The 21945-nt window shown below is 38.5% G+C and overlaps 2 protein-coding genes across 3 annotated transcripts in view; one reads left to right on the forward strand and one right to left on the reverse strand.

The window, feature by feature from the left end:
- The window catches only part of HPGDS (hematopoietic prostaglandin D synthase), a 28497-nt gene extending 26333 nt beyond the window's left edge, over nucleotides 1–2164 (forward strand). For both annotated transcript variants that reach the window (XM_068187564.1, XM_068187563.1), the window contains exons 5-6: nucleotides 1060–1158; nucleotides 1822–2164. In XM_068187564.1, the coding sequence (XP_068043665.1) occupies nucleotides 1060–1158; nucleotides 1822–1986 (264 nt within the window). In that variant the 3' untranslated portion in view covers nucleotides 1987–2164. The remainder of the gene's footprint in view (nucleotides 1–1059; nucleotides 1159–1821) is intronic.
- Nucleotides 2165–4053: 1889 nt separating this feature from the next.
- Nucleotides 4054–21945, reverse strand: part of SMARCAD1 (SWI/SNF-related, matrix-associated actin-dependent regulator of chromatin, subfamily a, containing DEAD/H box 1) — a 126075-nt gene continuing 108183 nt past the window's right edge. The window contains exons 11-25 of the mRNA XM_068187565.1: nucleotides 16797–16999; nucleotides 15504–15594; nucleotides 14236–14335; nucleotides 12708–12767; nucleotides 12428–12503; nucleotides 11856–11991; nucleotides 10698–10835; nucleotides 10291–10386; nucleotides 9744–9861; nucleotides 9368–9489; nucleotides 8043–8231; nucleotides 7051–7169; nucleotides 5685–5867; nucleotides 4901–5010; nucleotides 4054–4596 (exon numbers count right to left, since the gene is read on the reverse strand). Coding sequence (XP_068043666.1) covers nucleotides 4535–4596; nucleotides 4901–5010; nucleotides 5685–5867; nucleotides 7051–7169; nucleotides 8043–8231; nucleotides 9368–9489; nucleotides 9744–9861; nucleotides 10291–10386; nucleotides 10698–10835; nucleotides 11856–11991; nucleotides 12428–12503; nucleotides 12708–12767; nucleotides 14236–14335; nucleotides 15504–15594; nucleotides 16797–16999 — 1803 coding nt within the window. The 3' untranslated portion in view covers nucleotides 4054–4534. The remainder of the gene's footprint in view (nucleotides 4597–4900; nucleotides 5011–5684; nucleotides 5868–7050; nucleotides 7170–8042; nucleotides 8232–9367; nucleotides 9490–9743; nucleotides 9862–10290; nucleotides 10387–10697; nucleotides 10836–11855; nucleotides 11992–12427; nucleotides 12504–12707; nucleotides 12768–14235; nucleotides 14336–15503; nucleotides 15595–16796; nucleotides 17000–21945) is intronic.

The raw sequence follows: 21945 nt of genomic DNA on the forward strand, positions 1-21945 counted from the left end.
AGATACGAGATTTCTGGACTGCAAACTCATGGCTGATATTTGCAGTCACCTCATCCAGTTACTAAGCTCTTAACAAAGCAGAAAACGTCAAATCTTCAATCATGTCTGTAGAAACACTGATTTGATTTCAGCCTGCATTTAGGTTTCTGCCTCTTCTAATTTTCTTTTTTCACATTAACCTCAGTTAAAGCTGTAGAAATAATTAGATTCTTGTACACCAGTGCTTATTTACCAAAGCCCGAGTGTGTTCCTCCAAAATTAGGCCAAGCACAATAACTGCAAAAACTGTGCCATGTGGGTTGACCAGATGATCACAACAGTCTGCAGTCTTTCCATGCAGCTGAGAAAAGAAAACCAGAAGCAGCCTTAAGACTTTCTGCTATGGGGAACAGCCTGTAGAGAACCACCACCATAACCTCATGCTTCAGCCATTAACATACAGACTAAGGCCGGAGCATTTCGATCATCCTTTAAAAACACTTTTAGCCACCTCAAATCTTATGGCTGTGGAGACAAAAAAGCAAAATAACATGAACATTAAAGTTCTAAGATAAACCAACCCCATCAAAAGCTCAAAACCCAAATTCCATGTCTCCCATAAGAAGGGTTGATAAGCAAAGATAACTGACCAGCCAGCATCTGACTAACAGCATGGAAAGACTGAGCACAAGGGGTTCTGGAAATATGGAGGTTCTGCACACTAGAACAGATTCAGACATTCAGAAGAGCCCCCCAAAAATGAGACATCAGGAATCTACCTTGTAGCTGGATTCTTCCCAAATGTATGCCTGAGCTCCTGCCTTGCCATGGCTGTGTGCTTTTTCTGTTAGCACAGAAAATAGAGCAGCACCACCACAGACATCACATCAGCATCAAAGAGCACTTAGGTGTTCATTAAGGGAGGAATTGGCTTTAAGTCATGGCTCAGTAAGCCATGAATGCGATGTTTTGGTCTCTAACCCTAATATTTTTCATATTTCAGCTTTCTTTTTCATAAATAATAAAACCTCAAAAATTCAGTTTTGCTGACTGAATCTCTGTGTTTTGCTCTTCCAACAGAAAAAAGCATTTGATGATATCCTCACCAACAAAGCACCTGAGCTACTGAAAGATTTGGATACTTTCTTAGGGGATAAGAAGTGGCTGGTAGGGAATTCTGTAAGTGTAATTTTTGTTTCTCCCATTCCCATAGGTTGCCAGAAAAATCAAGTAATAGACTATTGCTGAATTTCTGGATTTCATGTCAGGCCATGAAGGAACTCTCCCCCCACACTTTGAGCCCTTTATTCTTATCAATACACAACTGGTCACTCAACTGCAAAGTGAAAATTGTTTTCCACAATATTAGAAAAGTGAGGCAAACCAGGACCGGGATCTGTATTTTCTAAAGCAGTTCATAAGTATGTTGGCACAAAACATTTTAAATGACTTTGCACTTGTGAATACAAATTCATGACTTCAGAGAATCCTGTTTATCATTACTGACTTATTTATAAAGCAATACGAAAAAAGAGTCTATATAAACATAGTACCGTTTTTACCCCAAACTGTTTTCTGCAGCACAGTTTCAGCAGGAAAGATTAATACTGTAGCACAACTAATATTTGTAGCCAGGACTTGAGTTGAACCAATATTTATTGAAGTCAAGCCTTGATTTGCAACCTACTAGCCCTGTAATGGTGGGTCTGTAATGGGCTTTAAAAAAAACCCAACCCCAAAATGAAACTTAAAACAGATAAATTCAGAGTTTGAGAATATTAGTAATCCTGGCTTTTGAGATTACCAAATAAAATTTACTGCTTTCTGTCCCATTTCCACTAGGTAACATGGGCTGATTTCTACTGGGATGTGTGCAGTACAACACTTCTCTCTTGTAAGCCTGACCTGGCAGACAAATACCCCAGGCTTTTGGCTCTCAGGGAGAGAGTGGAAGCACTGCCAGCTATTGCAGCCTGGATCCAGAAAAGGCCGAAGAGTGTAATGTAGATCAACTGCTCAGAGAAACAAATACTTGTTTAGTTTTCAATTTGACAGGCATCCCAAGTTATTAACTTCTCAGTCATTTAAATTAACTTCAGATGACTATGTCAAAATCAACCACTTGTATCCTCTTGCAAGAGAATCTAAAATACCAATTTAGTAGAGTAATAAATATTGATTTACATTAGTGTGGTTTCAATCGCATTCCCCCTCTACTAACACAGTGCTTGATCAAACCAATAATGTTTTGTGCACTCTCAAAGGGAGAAAAGGTGAATGAATTTTCATGGAGAGGTGCAATCTCAACATTTTGCCTATTGCAGTCTTTCAGTCTGGAGGAAAGCAAATTAAAATGAAAGGGCAGATGCGTGGGACACTAAACAAAAAAGACCCATTAAGTCAATAAAATTAAAGAACACAGTATTTGAGAAGCTTGAGGTTTATGCTGTGCCCCTGAAAAAAACCAAACTGAAACCTCCAAAACAAGCCAAAAGCAGTTGTACAGCTGAGCTGGTGCCCACACCAGTACCAGATCTCCATAAACACACCAGCTGCAAAAACATTTAACAGCTCAGTATCTATGCCAATAAGTAGGAGACACAAACTGGGGGTCAGTGGTGGCAACCAGGTTTAGAACAAATGAAGGGTTTGCTCTTCCAGGACAGGAGAAAAGGCAGGTGGAAATCCTGGCCATGTGGACGGCTGTGGATGAAAGTGGTTTACACAAACTCAAGGAGAGATAAGTGCTTGTGAGTGGTCTCCATTTTGTGGTGTAAGCAGATAAACCACAACAAACCTGGATAACACTCCATGCTGGAAATCGACACTGTTGGGAAAGTTTTTCCCTTCACATTTACTTTCGCCTCCCACCTCAAGTATTATTTAATTGAATCATGAGTGACACCAAACAACCTGTAAGAGAGACAACTCAGGTATTGTCAGAACAGAAAGAAACCTTTTTACTCATTCCCATCTTCACCTGCTTTGCAACTCCTTGCATGCTTTGCTCTGGCTCTTCATATGTTTTTCCTTCTTTAGCTCCCAAAACTCTTCTCTTCTTCAGCAACTGACTTCAGAGAGTGCCTTTGTGTTTTTTTCCCTCTGTACATCTTTACCAGTCAGAAAAACAGAACCATAAAATAGTGGAAGGGACCTCGGGAGGTCATCTGGTCCGAGCTCCTGCTCACACAGGGCCACCTAGAGGCAGCTGCCCAGGACTGCATCCAGTTAGTTCTTGGTTATCTCCCAGGATGGTGGCCCTGCAATCTCTTGAGACTCCCAGCTAAAAAGAGTAGAAACAGTTACAAGGAAGAAAGGTGGAAACACACATGAGTTCCACAGTACCTAAAGACAGATACTGACCCCAGGAGTAACCACTGCTCCTCCAGGCTACATTAAATGATCCCACACACATCCAGAACACCACATAACCCACCCTGAAGGGCAGGGATCGTTTCAACCCACATTTGAACTTAGCAGGTGAGAACAGGCAGGTACAATGGAATAAGACTTGGATCAGCATCATGCCCAACAGAAACACACAACCTGACCAGCTGTAGCATTAAACCTACATTAAACCTGTGGTTCTCTGTTAAATCCCACTATTTAGCTCAGCAGAACCAGTGGAATTCAAGCACAGAAAACTGCTTCTTACCCATATCCATTCGCAAACCATAAAGTACATCTTCACCTTATTTCAGTTGTGCATTTTGGAACAGACAGCACAGCCACAGAACATTTCTAAGAAAAGCCAAGCAGTTTAGTCCACATTTGGAAAAAGCTTTGGAAAAGCTTTAATTTCCCACCCATTCTGAATTTGCAGAAGCCATGCATAGTTGACCAGCATACCCACAGGCTTGACCAAACCATTTGGCAGGACTTCTGTTTTTACAATCAATATCCTCACACCACTGTAATTAGAGTACAATGACACACTGGTAATTAACTAGTGCTGGACAAAGCCAAGTCAGTTCAATTGGAACATTCCAGCTGGTTTGAGAACTGCCTAATTGATTTCTAACATGCACATTATCATCCCCTCACCTGCCCCAAATCACCACAACCACGAAAACATTTTGTCAATGTATGGAATTTTATTGGAACAAGTTGATACAAAACCAGTACGGTACATCAAATGAACCAAAACAAGCAGAAACAGACTAGAGCATTGTCAAATAAGGCACATATAAAAAAATCTACACACGGAATCCAGTGAAACAGACAGTTTTTATATATATATATATTTGGAGGTAGAAATAATTACAAAAATACTGACAAATCTTAAGCAGTAGCAGATTTGTTGAAACAATTACTACTTAAGTCCCCATTTTAAAAATTGATCTGTAAAACCTTTATTCAGCATCTGAGGTTGGCACATTTGGGCCATTTATGCTTTTAAGCATCAAAAGAATGCTGTTGGTGTTAAAAATTTTCAATACCATGAACAATACAATAAAGAATCTACAAAAAGTTATAAATGTTCATAAAACTCCTGGTCAACAGTAATGTAAGAGTCCTTGGGGTACTTCCTTGAATTTCACAACGTATTTACATTTTAGAGACCCAATGAAGCTTTTAATAGTGTGGCTATATCTGCTGGAATGGTTCCTTCTTCTCCTGAGGAATAAAGAGAAGCATTAGTACAGCTTAAAATATTTTGAATAAACAGATAAAAGCCTACGTCCCCCAAAACAGTAAAAAAATCCTCTGGTTGTAGGACTTGGTCACGATTTCTGGGTCAGACTCAGAGAGCACCTCCTGTCAAATCAAAGAACAATCAGCAAAAACACATCTTTCTAGTTTAACATAAAAAACCCCAAACAACATAAGGTTTGTCTGCATGAAGAACCTTGTTTTTTCAGAGTAATATATTGCAGCTCTAATTTACTTAAGTGGACATCATTATGTGCAAGACACCTACCTGATTCTGCTGCAGTCATATCTTGTTCTAACTTCAATTTCTGTTGGCTGATTTTGAGCATGGTTTCTTCAATAGTCCCCTTACTGATGAGCTTTATGACTTGCACTTCTCTGAAAACCACAAAAAAAAATCCATTTTCGTAGTTTGGATTAGTGCAAAAGGGAAGGATGTTATACCTTGGCTCAGCTGGCTGGGGTTTAAAGCAAGGATGGGGAAATTAAAGAGAGGGCAATACAAAGAGCTTCTAGATTTTTCTCTGGAATAACTGTGCTCTGTACTGCAAGAAAACATGTTTTCTCTTGCACTCATAGCCACTGCAAATGTCTGAACAGTCATAAAAATCTCCATTAATATAAACAAGTCCAATTCCCCCTAATTTCATTTTACCATTGAGTACAGCTAAAATTACACATATTCTATGGTTTCACTCTTTATGATAGGGTGGCACTTAAAAGCTTAGAAGTCTCCTGAAGAGAACAAACAGCTTGGCCAGACAGTCCCAAAGACTTCAGATCTACCTTGGAATAGTTCCCAGCACCAAAAATTTGAGAATTATGCACAGTTTGAGAGTTATAGTGAACTACAAAAAGGAGGAAAGTGTAAATAAAGTTTTCTTCTGCCAGCAACACGGACTAAGACAATTACAGTTCCTAGCACCCACACAACCCAGAGCTGCTCTACACAAGTCTCTGCTTAAACTTTTAATCATAAATATTGTCCTTTTAGCCTCCTTTGAGAGCTTGCCTCCAAGAAAACCAAGCACTGTAATTAAAAAAAGCCTTACCGTGTCTGCCCCACTCTGTGGCACCGGTCTTCGGCCTGCTTATCGTTATAAGGGTTGCAGTCAATGTCATGAAGGATAACAACATTGGCCGAGGTCAGATTAATGCCCAAGCCACCAGCTCTGGTGGACAGAAGGAATACAAATATACCCATATCTGTATTGAACTCATCTATCAGATGTATCCTGCAGAACACAAGACACCATGCATCAGGCCTTGGAAAACACTCCACACTGGCTCCAGAACTGAACACAGAAGTTAGGATGATCTTTTGGACAGCGGCACTGCACAGCAGCTCCACAGTACAGATGTTACACAGCAGGAAAAAGGGTACCAACAGTCCTCTGCAGTGACCAGAGAAACATACTGAGTGATAGATGAATAGCAAAGAGCGAAAACAGGCTAAGAAAAAGATTTTTGATGATCACAGAACACAAAGAGAGTTGGAGGACAATGGAAGACTGAAACACATGAAACGAATGAGGAGGCAGGGGATGAATTCTGCTTCAAGACAATCTGCTGTACTAACTGCAAATGCAAGGGCAGAAACAGACACAGCTCTACATGGGAATGAACACTCCAGCAAGAATGATAGATAGTTTTTTGAAATGAAGGAAAAAGCATCCAAAAAAAATCTTCAAAAATTCTTGAGACAGAAAACCAGCTCAGTTCAAACAAGAAAAGTATTGCAACACTTTCCGCTGCAGGGACAGACAGAATGGTTTGTCCTAGAGAAACAAAGGAGCGTATCTGCTCTTGCAAAAGAGATACACTCTACTTCCAAGGAATAGCTACAGGTGTTATGACATGGTGACACACAAATCAAACATAGCAGGAACTGAAGACACGTATGTCACCAGAGGACACAAGGAAAAACGACGCACCACAGCTTTGGTCACCATGAAGAGACTAATTTATTTTTTCTGACTCCAATCATTTATAGTTCTCAAAAGGTGCCAGTGGATTGGAAGGTGAACATGCCACCTCTCCAACGACACTGGACAAACTACCAGTCTATCAAATTTCTCCGCCTCTATGAAAGAATGCAAAACAATAGGTTGTTTACAGAAAGTTGCGTGAGAAAGTTCGCTACAAGAATGTAAATTCAGAAGGCTTTAGAAAATCTCTAAGAAATCAGGGCGACATACGTATTTTTCATTTCCATGGCTAAGACTGTTAACCTCACCACCTAAGCCGCATCTTTCAGCTTCACCCTTACAAAGGTGATCTGAAATTCAACATTAAACACCTTCTATGGTCAATGTCCAGTGAGCACAGACTTCTATACATTGGAAAACAAAGGTAAGGGTCCAAAGTCACCTCCCCCTCTCCAACACATTCACTTTCTTTCTCTCATTTTTGGCATACCGCTCAGAAATTTGCGTTTTTCCATCCAGCCTGATGTATCTATGTTGCCAGTGTTTTAGGAAAATTTCCAAGATGTCCAGCATCATAGTGAACTGGCTGAACAACACAACTCTGTCACCCTGGAAAGGATAAAGCAAAGCAAAAATTTTGAAACGTGTCAACTATTTGCGTCAATAATTCTTTATTGATGCAAATATGTGATTTTACTTTCATAGAATCCCTGTTTTCCAAAATAAAAGACCAAGCTGAAAATCATCAAGTCAGGATTGACTTTCAGTGCAGACTCCGTATCCAGTAGTTCTGCTGCATTAACTCACTGTTATTGGAGTGATATTTTAATTACTTTGTACTTAGGTGGCTCAAACAAGTCACATATCAAATGCATAAATGACAGATCACTTCACCCATAAACATCAAAATGCTTTCATTCAAAAGTTAAATTTAAATATTTCATGTAATACACAGAGTAGCCCTACTTTGTCTGAAATAGTCAGATCCACAGCACCCACCTGCACAAATTCAGGATACTCTAAAGCAATATGGCACATGCTTATTTGCAAAATAAACCTCTCTGAATCTCAGGTCAGGACTTCAAGCAGGGACCTCCTCTTACCTTTCCACTGGCTTAACACACACACACGATTACTCTAATGTAATACAGTTATTCAATTGCCAAGAGACGGTCCAAGTCCACGAGATGTGAAAATTATGCAAGACCCCATATATTAATAGAGTAGTTAACTTGGGATGAATACTCTGAAACTTGGAAAATTGGGAAAATTTATTTCAGCTGTCTCTGAAGTGATGTGCATACTCAGGGCTGCACATTAAAAGCTTTAAGTGTTGCTTTGCAATTCTGCACACGCACTAAATTACATTGTAAAACTCCACAGCAAAGCAACTGGGTTGCATACAGAGTTGGCAGATATTAATTTAACCAGTTATTTAAAGCCACTCTTTAGACAGGAAAAAGCTTCAGCCATCTTTAATACCTTCTCTTTAAGGTCGGAGAGAATGCGTTCCAATGCTCTAAACTTCCCAGAATCCAGGATCTGATCCATGTCTAACGTGAAGTCATTGATGTGAGAATATTGCTTACAAAGAACATGCAGCTCAAAATCTGTCATTACTGTCATATCTTCAAAGATAAGTTCAGGGTTAGCATCACAATGTGTGGGTTCCTATTAGCAAAAATGAAGGGAAATAATGCAATACACAATCTCACCAGAAAACTAAACAAAAAACCACCACACAGTAACATCATAATCTCTGCAAGAAAAAAGTAACACACCTAGACATGTACAAATGCTAGAGCTTGGCTCATGCAAGCAGTCAAAGATGAACTCTCAACTTCAGGTTTATGGGAGAGGACAATTACTTCCCTGTTTAGCTCTTACAAGCACTTATACTGCCAAAAACTTCAGAAGGATATGCTAAACCTTCATAACAATTACCTACTACTTACTACAATTACCTACTGCCCATCAAGCCCTATGACATTTTACCCCTTTATGAGACCTCTTCCCCTGAAGACACATTCCCTAAAAGGGAGTTCCAATCCTTGGATAGATGGTAGAAGACATGGAAAGCCCAGCCCAAGATATAGGGTGGGTAGAGGGATGTCATGCCTGGAAGAAAGAAAAAAAGCCACATCTGGGCAGTACAATGGCACGGGAGTAAAAAAGGGACAAAAATCCTTCATAAACCAATAGGTCACTTCTTGCTTCCCCAACCTTGTCTAGCTTCACTTTAAAACAAAGCTGAAGAATATTCAAAGCCAGCTCCAACTTTTTTAGAGCACCTGCAGCACACTGAGATTTTTTTTTTAATATTTTAGACATTAGCAACAATTTGCCCCAAGCTCCTCGGGCATTAACCCCATACAAATTAAAAAAAAAAAAAATCTTTAAGAGACCAATACTTAGGCCTTCCCTATTTTAGTTCTGTACTACTCAGTTCTTGCTACTCAGAAAGCTACTAAACTCAAGTGAGCAGCTAAGATTTTTTTCCATAAACACTCTAGCTTTAAATTCTGGGGTGGAGGGAAGAGGTGCTACGGCGGAGTTTATTAAAAGGAGATGACTGCAGACCCACAACTGTTCTCTCCATTCTAATGATACAAAAATCAGTGTTAACTACATACAGAGCTTGATTAGAGCAGTGGATAGATGCAGAGAAATAAAAAGCAGCAACAATGAATTAAGTTTGGCAAAGACACATTTTTGACTAGAAGCCTGACAACAAAACACACAAAGAAACAAGTTTGAATTAGAAATCTTGAGAAATGAAGGATTGCTTCTGAATCTAATCCCCTTACCTTCAGCATGAGGGTGGACATTGTCCTGAGCTTGTCATTTGTGTAATACTGACGATGCAAAAGAGGGTGATTGGCCATTTTTCTAAGTTGCATCATTACATTTCCCATAGTGGAGTTTTTCTCTGTAAGCAAAGAAGGCATCTTTGTACTACTATTGAAAAGAACCATCTGAAACACCTTCATCTCTCAGCAGAGCTTTGTTTGCAAGAACTCGGTTTGAAAATTCAGCTGTTACCTAAACTTCAAAAAAATTCATGGAAGGGATATAGACAGTTTATGAGCATTAAACATTTCTACAAAGCAAAGACTGCAGTCACATTCAACATATGTCTCAGCATGACAAAATCCATCAAAAGGAAACAAGGTCCTTACATACCATTACTGTTAATGGTTTTCTTGAGCTGGTTTACAAGAGCTAAGTAGAGTTGTTCCTGTTTCTCAGACATGGCACACAGTTCAATGAGATCTTTTTTGGGAGGTAGTTGCTTAAGGACCTGACAAAACAAAATGATACCAGATAAAACCTGTACTGTTGTGAACCATCAGTAATTCTGCACTGTCTTGTAGCTGTTATGATAATCTGTTAATGCTCCTCATCCCAGCTCCTTTCACTGCTTGCAATTCACTAACTCAGGCAGCAATTCAACTCAGGTCTGGACATAGATTATACATCAATCTCCCCATCAAGTAACATGGTCTGCACCTCCAGAACTGCATGAAATGATATTTATTATATGCAATACTTGGGATCTACTCCCCTGCTAATCAGCATTACCCCCTTCAGACCACTGACCACTGAAGTCTGCAAGTGCCCATTAACATTTTTTAAGATCAGTAATTTAATCTCATATTATAGTGTTGGTCCCAGAGTTTATCATGCTTTTTGATAATACAAACCCATCCTTCTAAAGATAAAGTGTTACCTCATCTTTTACTCTTCTCAAAATGAATGGCTTTATTATCTGCTTTGCATGTGCAATTCTCTCCTTCTCATATATGCTTTGTTCTTCAGCACTTTTCTAAGGAAAACATTGAAAAATTCAATTGCAGTGTGAAACTTTCAGCTGTAACACCACCACCTCAACTTCTCTAACTTGATGAAAACCCCAGCCAAAACAGACTTACTTGACCTGACTATTAATATTCCAAGATATCCTGTTACAGGATATTTTAATTTAAAATGTTTACTCAATTGTTTCATTTTCTAGATTTTCATAATCACATTACCTTTTTTCCATAAGACACCAACAAAACAGAAGTTATGCAGCAATAGCAGTCTTCTAGCAAAAAGAAAAAAGTTATTTTCAAGAAGAGAATTCATGGTACTCACTGTTTTTGAAGAGAACATCCTTCGAATTTCACTTGTGCTACTGCTGAACATATGGGGCATGACAAAATTCAAGAGGGACATCAATTCCAACAGATTATTTTGAACTGGAGTCCCCGTTAGCAGCAAGCGATTCTTGGCCTGTTTGTCCAAAGCGGAAAGAGCAATGAGAAAGATCTGTCAAACAGGCTAAAAAATACTATTGGCAAAAAAAACACAGCTATGGAGAAGTGAGAAAATGAGCTTGCTTTAAATTGTAACTACTTAAACATATATTTGGAACTCATGGAATCATTTCCTTGTTAAATCAACAAAACTGTTTACAGATCTGTGGGTAACTGGGCATCAATTTAAAACAATTTAAAAAGCATTCCTGCATCTATTAGGCTTCTGCTTGATTGTTCTGTTTGGGCTTGGTTTTGGTTGTCGTTGTTGGTGGGTTTTTTGTTGTTTGGGGTATTTTTTCTTCCACCCGATGATTGTGTTAATTGCTGTTCCCATATCAAGTTCTCTAATGTCATACAGTACTTAAGCACAAGTTTTGAATTGCAAGTACAAGCAAGTTTTATTGCTTAAAGATCAGCTTTTTAAAAAGGCTATTGATGAAAATATGATCTTGAAAAGTAAGTTGCAGTTAGTGATCTTAAGTTTATTATTGTACAAATACTACACTGCTAGATCAAAATATTCAGACAAAGAGCTGTACTCAAATATTTTTCAAAACTCTGCTTACTCAGGCCGTAAGCCACAAGAATAAATATTTTCAAGCAGGCTCATCTTACGTAGCCCTAGCATAGCAGGTTCTTAAGTACAATAGGTTTTAGCACAAGTAATCAGAATAGCATCTTTAAAATCTTTACTACTATGGAATGTAACTGGGAATTTGCTTAATACTGAAACTCAAGCACTACCATCATTGTAATGATGCTACAGGAAATTTATTACATTTCTTTGGGAGCTTATGTCCCAGAAAGAGACCACAGTGCAGGATCCACTCCTTAGATCACACCAACACTTAAATCCACTTGCATACTGTAGTTCTGCTCAAGTTACGCGTGTTTGAATGTTACAGTTAATATTCCATTTTCCCCCTGCTTGTAACTACCCAACGGAAATCCCAGTAGCTGTCCCCTCTAACCCAGCAATAACTAAACTTCTTACATTAATTGTCATGAGGTGTTGGTAGCGGATAGAGCTCATGTTCTTGAGCATATGACCTTCATCAAAAATTGCATAGTTAAGCTTCAGCTTGCGGAACAGTCCTCGATCATCTGGGCTGCTCATTGCAGAATTGTATCTGTCAGAAACAAGTATCACTTGCATGAAGTATCTATGAAAATGAATGTACCGTTATCACAATCAAATTAAATTCTCTAATATTGTTAAGAGTTATGGAGAAAGTACATGAGGGGCAGTAAAACTGCCTGGAAGTAACCAACCACAACACAGTTTATTACTGGCAAATGATTTCAGTTTACTTGATGAGCCGATGCTCTCAATAATACTTCCTAAAAATCGGCTGAAGTCTATTACAATGTAATATTATCTGTAATATACATGCTGACAGACACATATCTAAAACACCTATGACACAGTATCTCTTACATAATCATAAAACCCTAGTTAACCATTATCCAAAACCCAACTCCTAAAACTGTCTGGTTTCTTGTACCACTAGAGGTCAGCAGGACCTCACTAAAGCTCCCCACTTGTAGTGTTTTGACTGTACTTACGTAGTCACAATCACATTGAAATCAACGACTTTATTGTGAATGTCCAACCTGAGATGTTTCCTATCTTCTTGGGATCCTAAAGAAAGGCAAAACATAAAATGACTACAATTACATATATTTATATACATGTAACAATTAAAGACACTGCAGAGGAAATCACTTATCAATAAATCTGTGTACTTCAACAACTGTCTTAAAACAACACTGCAATTCATCTTTTCTTACACTGGCCATGCAAGCAACTGCATTACTGGACTCATTTCTTAACTAGATTCCTCACCATAGTAAAAGAGGACATTCAGTTCAGGACACCACAGATGAACTTCTCTTATCCAGTTATCTGTAAGACAACATTAAAACAAAACCCAAGTCATTTATACTTTATTATGTCTTGCTGTTTCACACCTCAGCATCAACCCAAACATCTGATCTTAATGTAAATCCCCTTAAATTCTCCTGAAGGTTAAGAGATATTCTGTCTTAAAACTGGAAAACCGGTAAGTAATAAACTGAATCAACCCCAATTGGGCTTTAGTAACTCAACTAGTTTGCTCTTTCAACTCCTGCAGGAACAGGCCCTGCGCCATCTGTAACCACTGCGTGCAATAAATACAATGTGTAACTTTGCAGCTTGGTTTCTTCCCTAGACAGTTAAATCCCCAGAAAGCAAATCACTTAATCTGTTAGTACTTGCCTGCAGAAGTATATCACCAGGAGAGACAGTGCCTCTGGGAGCAGGCAGAGGCCTGACATCCCAGCTGCGCAGCTCCAGGTGTGCAGCAGCACAGCGGCCACAGGCAACACTGCTGTGCCTGAGGGAAAGAAGCTTGACAGCCAACACAAGTGCTGACTCCAAACCACAGCAGAAGGGGGATGCTGCTAAATGCCACTTGGGAAGGGGAGGGACCCAGGTCAGGGGTGAGAAGACACCTCTGGAAATATGTCAGGAAAACTGCTAGCAGACTGCACTGCCCAGGCATTGCCAACCTGCATCTACAATTGGGACTCTAAGACTGACTTCACAAAAGCACCTTTGTTCACGTACTTACGTATACCTCAGGTTTTAAGTAATATAATAATTATTAACAGTTCTTTTAAAAAGTGGGTTCCAGTGACGTTTGAAAGCACACTAAAAATGAGGATTTCAAACTTAAGCTGTACAACTGGAAACTTTTCTGATGTGTCAAGAGAATTTTTTGAAGCCCAAATAAGTATTTTATATTATAAAAGCAGCATTTATTTTCTAAATTCAACTTTATACTTCCCCCATCATTCAACAAATCCAAATTTTACTCCATCAAGAACCATTTTCTGCTCAACCACATCTGCTTTGCTAACATTTCATTCCACTATACTCTTTCCAATTTCAACTGAGGCCATAAAACAATCAGAACACACAAGTAAAAGACAGCTTCATCATGTTAGGATTTTCATCTGCTTTGACAGATGCTGTGCAGTAAAGACAAAAAAAGACAGTGAATGTATAAAATGTCATGAAACCTAACCCTAAGCACAGCCTGAAGATTAGCAAGTTCAGCCAATATTCAATAAGTAAAAAGACTACTTTGCTACACAAGTTCAGATTGTAACAAGCAGCTTCATTTTTTTTTTGAAGCAGACAGATCATCTAAAAAAGTTCCATTCTAAGTCTAATTAATTCAGAACAAGCATACCTGCAGTATGGTCTGCATTCCAATTCAAATGACTTTGAGGAAATCAAAGTTTCTTTCATTAAATTATCTTTGCTTTACAATGTCCATGATTTTTTTTTCCCCCTAACAAAAATATTTTTGAAGGTTGTAACTTACCTAACGTTGAAGCTGGTACAACTATCAAATGGGGACCTTTATTGCCCTCTTGGTAAAGATAAGCCAGAAATGCAATAGCTTGAATTGTTTTCCCTAAGCCCTAAGAGAAAATAAATCCATTTAAACAAAATTTACAATCTTCATGACATAAGATTGTTTTGAACTCATAAGACAATTACAGTGTAGTGATGGCACAGTAAAGATGAGAAATCTGATTAAAAAATTTGTTCTGATTAACCAATTTTACAGAAGACAATTCCTTCTTAAGTACAACCTCAGTCAAACTTCATTATCATTTCAGCTCAATATTTGAACAAATATTCATCCTTTCAATTAAGTCTTTCATTTTAGTTCAAGTTCATATCTCAAATAATCTCCAAAAGTTTACCTTCCTGAGCCAATGGTGTAAAAAAATGATTACTTGGAAACTAAATGTTTATTTGCATTTGAGCCACTTTTACAACTAGCTATGCCAGCTACTTCTGAAGTGGAATGTAATATGGAAATCAGATTAAAGATAAGCCTATATTTCCACTAACACTCACTTTTCCTGTTTTCTGCATCATGAATTTAAAAATTTCGTGTATCTACTAAAAAACACCCATATTCTTACTTACATGAAGCATACAGAAGTTGAGAACCACTGTCTAAATCACAGCAAGGCAAAGCAGTGCTTTCATAAGCTGAACAGCATCCAGGATTAAAAACAACAGACCACAAATTCAGTACCTGCATCAATAAGTTTTTTCCGTTGTATAACTACAGGTGGTGTCAGCCTTTAACAAAACCTCAAACCTGTAAGCTTGTCTCTCTCTTAGCTCAAAGTTGATGGGGAGTGTCATGACAAGAGACGGTGGAAATGCTGCTTCTGGAGAAACAGAGGTTTCTACAACCCACTTGTATTGTTATCTGCCTGTTTTGAAGCTGATGAAGAAATGGAGAAAATAAGGGCTTACAACACTAAATGCTGGATAAGTAGAATGAATTATATTTTGGGCATGGAGTTGGTAAACTCAATGGTTTGAAAATAACCTGTTGTGATAGAAACCGGTTCCACTGCATCAGAAGACACCATGTAACTTTTAAGTGTCCATGAATCTTAGGCTACCTTTAATTTCCAAATGGAAAGGAGCTCAGTAGCTTCTAAGATCTTGGAGAACTGTTTGCAATTTAGGATTACTTATCTCGTTGAGGTTTCTAGGCAAGGATTTAACAAGGTCATTTTTGCAAAATTTTAAAAATTCTTAAATAAGCAGTTTCACACTTACCATTTCATCAGCCAAGATGCCATTCAATCCGTGCTTATACAGCAGTGCTAACCAGTTCAAACCAATCTTCTGATATGGCTTCAGTTTCAAACTGGTAAAAACAATCAAGCTTATTACCACCTTTTATTTGTTCCTCCATGAAACACAACTTTACACGTACTGTAATCACCAACTAGCAGGCTTAACACTGCCTTTATTTTAATGCACTCCAGACCTCTTCATGTAGTGAAAAACACAAGTTTCTTAGTCACCTGTACGCAAACTGAGTTGCCTATCTGCATTTTCACAGACTTAAAATGATCAAAGTGAGTGACACAAGAAATACTTCTCTTCTACAATCAGTGATACACAACCACATAAAAGCAGTTACAGAACTACTCACTTCTAAAATACACAATGAATTAAGTGGCATGTTGCAGCCACATCCCTAATTTTGCTCTGCTGTACAATTGCTGTTTGTGTCAGCACCAAAGAAAAACCCAAACATACAACCCACCAAAACACACTCAACAGCAAGTCACCCAGTTCAGCACTTTTTTCAAATAAGAAGCATCACTGACATCCTTCCTCCTAAAACTTCCTGCTTCCTCCCAGGTTTTATTTTCACACAGCTGAGAATCTTCTGCTTCTAACAGCATCCAACTGGAATTCCAGCTGCTACTTTTGCCATTCCCATTACACCCCTACATTTCCTAACCCTTAGAGTAATACCCTCCACCATATCCATTTCCGTTCCTCCTAATATCCATTTGGAGATCTTTGCCAATTTACCTCTCTAAAAGAAATCCACCCCCACAACACATCCCAACACATCCCAGCTGCCACTCCGAATGGATACAGAGTTTCAGATTACTTGGTACACCCGAACTTCCTGACTAATGTCTTTCATCCAGCTGATAAACCTGCCCAATTTGCTCAGATTTGTTCCAACTTAGCATTTTTGCAATCAAATCCTATTTGAAATCTGTCCCCCATTACAGATGCAGGTTTGCTTGGGTTTTTATTTTAACTAAGTTGACAACTCATGATTCCATTGCTTAAGGTTGGTTGTTACAGTCACCAGAAATTGGAAGAAATAAAACACTGTTACAATTTTTTATGCTCTTATCCTGCCCACCAGCTTTCCTGATACACTTTAAAAATCTGTTAAGATTCTCACTATCTAGCTCACTGAGAGCTATTAAGTATCAAAAATCTGCAACTCTACTTTCAGAGACTACAGTTCTGAAAATCCCAGTCTTTAAGTACACCTTATTGTCCAATGCCCTTCTAAAGTATAAAAATGAGAGATACCTGCGATTCAGAATGGACGGTTGCTCAATGTTCCATCCATATCCTCCATCTCTAGTAATCCTGGTTACCTGTTTTGTCAGTATATTGGAAATCTCTTCACATTTATTCATGAGCTTTAGAACCACATCCCTCTCCTTCAGCAGTATCTTGCAGTTCCACACTATATCTTCTGACAAACCAGAAGTCTTCGTCATTTTAGTAAACTGCAAAATAGTAATAATAAAAAGTCTATGAACACTGGTATTAGTCGTTGCAGTGAAAATCCACAGCTGCTGCAGGCAGTAATTCAAGTAGGAGACAGCAACAGCATCCCAATCTTCTCTCAAAATTCCAAAGACTTCTTATACTTGGCCCACTGCAAACTGTGTGAATCCACACTGAAGGTCATCATTGCAGCTCCTCACATTATGAAACTTGAAATCTTAAGTCATTAAAATTCTCTGAAGAGTTTCTAACAAATTACAAGCACTTTAAACTCAAAATCCTTTACAGGAGGCAACATACAGTGCAAGGGCCAGGTTTGAAGGCCAGGCACACTAACAGAACAAAACTCCACAAGGAAGGAAAAAAAGTTCCTTCTTTTTTTCATTAAGATGCCCTTTTAAACAAATCCTATTAGATATTAAATGTAGAAGATGTAAGCATAATGTAGGTATCAAGGCAAACAAATGAACCTAAAATGAAGATTACTACATTTTGTTATGGGTCTGTCTGGGGCTCAGCATTACTTGGTTCCAAGACCTACCACAAAGGTAGTCCAAGTGGACTTAGGCATTGTGCCAGGTTTTCTGCCAGTACAAAGAAGCCTTACTTCCACCACTGGCTTCTTCAAGTCCACACTACACACACAGTGTATTTCCTTCCTCTAAATTTTGATCTTCATCACAGTATGAGTATTTTAGATGTCAGAGACAAGCAGCCTCAAGCTGTATCAAAACAGGCCCCTCAGGCCCATCAATTTCTCCTAAATTCCATCTGCAGAAAGTGTAAAACCTACCACTAAATATATTTCTGCAGTAACTGGAGTCATATTTGTAGTTATATTTTCTTGAGTAGTTATGCATATTTCACTGTAAATAACAGGCATTTTTTTTTGTTTATTAATGTTTTTAAAGAATTGAAGAATACAAGGTGCTTTGGATTCAGCATTCTTGTATTAAAACAGAAGTAACTTTCACACAGATTTTTCTGAATTTTAGACCTTAAAATTTAAATTTAGCACAAGACTTCATATATATATATATCAATATCTATATATATATATAGAGATATCCTCCAAGAATTGCTTCCATAAAAAAAGGAGTCATATGATCCAGCTATTATGCGTTAAGCAACTCACCAATATTGCCACATTGCAGAGTAAAAGCAAGTTTTGTTAAGGTGAAGAATATAACCAGATTAAAAATAAAATTTAAAAAACAGATTTAATTAGAAAAATATTATTAAAATAAACAGAGTGAGGCAATTACAGTTTGGGGGTATGCTTTTGTTTGTCTTTTTCCATTTTAAACAAACCCCAGAAAGTTTACCAACACTCATAGGTTAGACCAGGCTAAGGTGCACATTTCAACACCTGTAAAGAAATTTTCTAAATAGACACTTCTATTTAGAAACAAAAAAGAGTTTTTAATAGGTGCCTACAAAATTTCGACATTTGTTTTGATGACTAAAGCTTTGGTTGGCATGAATAGAAATCCTATAATCCATAAATAAAGGTGTGGAGAATTGAGCCATCTGTTATTAACAGAAATTGTATTGTTTCATGTCAGCACATTAACATCCATGTCCAAGTTGCAACAAGAAATACTTTAGCCACTGGTTTGCATGTGAAACACAGGGTGTTACCCTGCTCAGAACTCAAAGCAGATCCACAGGTGGCCTTTACTTTCTAGAGGTTCTGACATCCTCCCAAGTTCAGCTTTTTTCAAATGAGCCCCAAAAATGTGAGACCATCATGGAAACTGAACCCACGAGCTTTCTCAGCACACTTGGAACTGCCACACCAGCTCATCCCAGCTGGGCTTACTTTACACCACTTGCAAGATGATGAAGGCTTTCCCTTTAATGCCTAAGGGTGCGAGTCAGCCTCAGCCTTGATCAACCAACACCAGTTCCACTGTAAGCAGTTTCCCATTGCTACCTTGATGCATTTGCTGCTTCCCTTCAGCTGGCTTTGGTGCAATGTGGTTCTGGAGTGGTTTTTGTGGCAGTTCGCACACGTGCAGGCAAACAAAATAACAAAAAAGGTGGAGCTACTCTCTTTTGAGTTATGTACCTCCTAGCTCATACTGCTGCAGTGTACAGAATATGATGGACAAGTACATCCACCTCTGACAGCTCAGTTGTCCCATTCCCCTAAAAGCAATGTACTTGTGTCAGCATTTCAATGTAACACTTTCCATCTGCTTGTGTGTATTCTGAAAGAATTTCTGTAGACCACCAAGTCTTTAAATGCTAAGACAGCTTACTTTGTGATAGAATAATACTGTGAATGACAAAAATGAGACAATACAGCAAGTCTCACACTGATACATATGTGTTTACACCAAAAGGAAATCCAAACAGGTAACAGTTATACACCTTAAAAAGAGGAAACTGTACAGCATTAAACCCTCTCCAGCTCCTCTCCCACATTTACCAGAAGAAGCACAAAAGTGCAAGACCACCAACCCAGACCCCAAAAGCTCAGCTGAGCTCCTCTGGGAGCCAGTCTAGGCTCTGCTTTTTCTTCTTGGCACGCAGCGAATGCAAGCAGGTACTGCTGTTACATGACTGTGCTCACAGCCTCTCTGCTGAGAAATGGCGCTGAGTGCTGCCATTTCCAACACTGGACGATTCCACAGCTGGGAAATGAGAGCGCTGTTAAAATATAATTAAGCTCCAACAAGTTTTATAGAGGAGTCAGGATGAGGAGGAAGGGCAATTGGTGCCCAGAAGTGCTTCCATGAAGGAATGAAATCATGCTGTCTGCTGGCCCACAGTGTGTGCCAGAGCATCAGGATCTCAAAGCAAACAGGAGAGAGAGGTAAGAAGCCAACACAGGAGACTGAGAGGAGACCTCACTGCAGTTACAAACTCCTCACAAGGGGAACCAGAGATGCAAGCACATAACTTTTCACTGTGGTGACTAGGGACAGAACATGAGGAAATGGCCTGAATCTGTGTCAGGGAAAGCTGATGCTGGATATTAAGAAAAGGTTCCAGGTTTCCTCCTGGAAAATGTACTTGTGTAAGCATTTCTTAACTGCCAAATGAATTAATCTTTGTGAGCAAGGACAATTTCAGCTCTCTTCCATTTATTTTGACAACCATTTCCCATACATTTTTTTCTATGTGTTTTAAGCATTACTAGATCAAGTTAAACACTTGAAATATCTACTTCAAAGAGTAAGTATTTCCAAGTGTTCTTATTAACCATATAAGCTTAAGAAATTAATTTAAATCCTCTTGGAAACAAAATAACTTAGTCCCACTTAAAAACCCATATAGAAAAAAAAAAATACAATCTCATTTATGTTTTCCTGGAATAAAACATTCCATTTACAAATAAGTAGACTTTAGTTTTAATCTCAGACTGAAGGTCTTAATATCTTCCTTAATTCTAATAATGAACAAGTGGTAACAACTTGTAGTACTTCACATTGAGTTACACAAGATACCATTATGGTAAAAAGAGACTTAAAACGAAGCCAATTTCTTTAAAGCTCTAACTGAATCAGCTCTCACTATTATTCTAACCACCCTTATTAATTGGTAGGAAAAACACTGGGTTACTGAGCTACTGGATCTTTACAAACAATTAAATCCACACTGATACAAAACATCTGCTAAAATCTGCTGCAAACCACTTCTACTCTGGGCAAGTATTCACAGTACTACACAAACATGTGGCTGCTGACAGCAGCAATCTTCACGAAAGACAAATTCTGAACGCAAACAGGCCCATGCAGTGTTTTTTTTTACTGCAAAATATTTAACACAGAAAAGGACAAGAGCCCTGTAGCAAATACTTCTGCAAAGAATTCAGCTCAGACAAAATCCAACAAGTTTAGAAAGTAATAGCTGTATGACAGATGTTCTGCGAGAAGCCAAAGGCTTGGGGCAAAACGGATTTCTTTTGCAGCATACCAGCACCTCGTATTTTTTTCACATATCGTCCTCTTGTCTCCCCCCACCCCCCCTCCCCTTATAATACAACACACAAAGATCACTTTGTTTTCCTTAAAATTCTGTTTGGTATCTCTTATTCTTTTGTGGTAATATATTTCACACACTGATTAATAAATGTTTTTGTTTTAAACATATTGAAGAAGTTCTTGCATACATCAGCTGGGGGAGGGGTTCAGAATGCATACTGATGAAAAAACACCAAATTATTCTGTAAAAAGGCCTGTGCACAGTTACTGCTTTAAAATCCAAAGCACTAATAAATGAAATCAAGACAATCTGCTCTAATGCATTTCAAATTTCTTACCAGGACATTGCTCTTAGCAGGTCTGAGGTCTTGCAGTTAACTAAAACTGTATGAAATGTGAATCTACAAACAAGCAATGGCAAACATCTGAAAGTGACAACAAAGCGACAGTAGATAATGTACTTACCAACAGATACTGTTTTCCCTTCTGTGGTGGATTGTGGCTTAGCCTTCTGATGCTTTACCTTTCATTAATAAAAACACAGCAGCTCATTCCACTAAAAATGGCTGCATTGCTTAGCTAGCAAAACCATGCTAGACACTAAGCCGCAGTAGAATAAAAGCACATAAGAAAAAAAAAGAGAACAACCATTTCTTGCCTGAAACTGAAAATATCCATGCTGGCTTCTTCATTCATGGAGCAACCCTGGAAGCTGCTGCTGCTACACAAGTGTCTGCAGTAAAGGTCGTGCCACATTCTTCCCTCCTGCATGGGTTTTCAGCTACAAGAGCTCAGAACAGACTAGCAAACACCTCCTTCTCAAGTGAAAGCTCTAATTTCTCCTTCTGCAGTGAAATCAACCAACTTTCTGTGCTACAGAGTGAGTGACAGTAATGTCAGCCAATCAGCTTGAGTTTTCCAGAAAAATCACCCCTTAATTCATTCAAAATCAGGTCATATGACACTATTTGAAATGCTATTGGCTTAGGAGGAACATAGCATTTCAGCCTAAT

This window comes from Anomalospiza imberbis, chromosome 4, assembly GCF_031753505.1.
Source record: "Anomalospiza imberbis isolate Cuckoo-Finch-1a 21T00152 chromosome 4, ASM3175350v1, whole genome shotgun sequence".
In the NCBI taxonomy this organism is placed as follows: Eukaryota; Metazoa; Chordata; class Aves; order Passeriformes; family Viduidae; genus Anomalospiza; species Anomalospiza imberbis.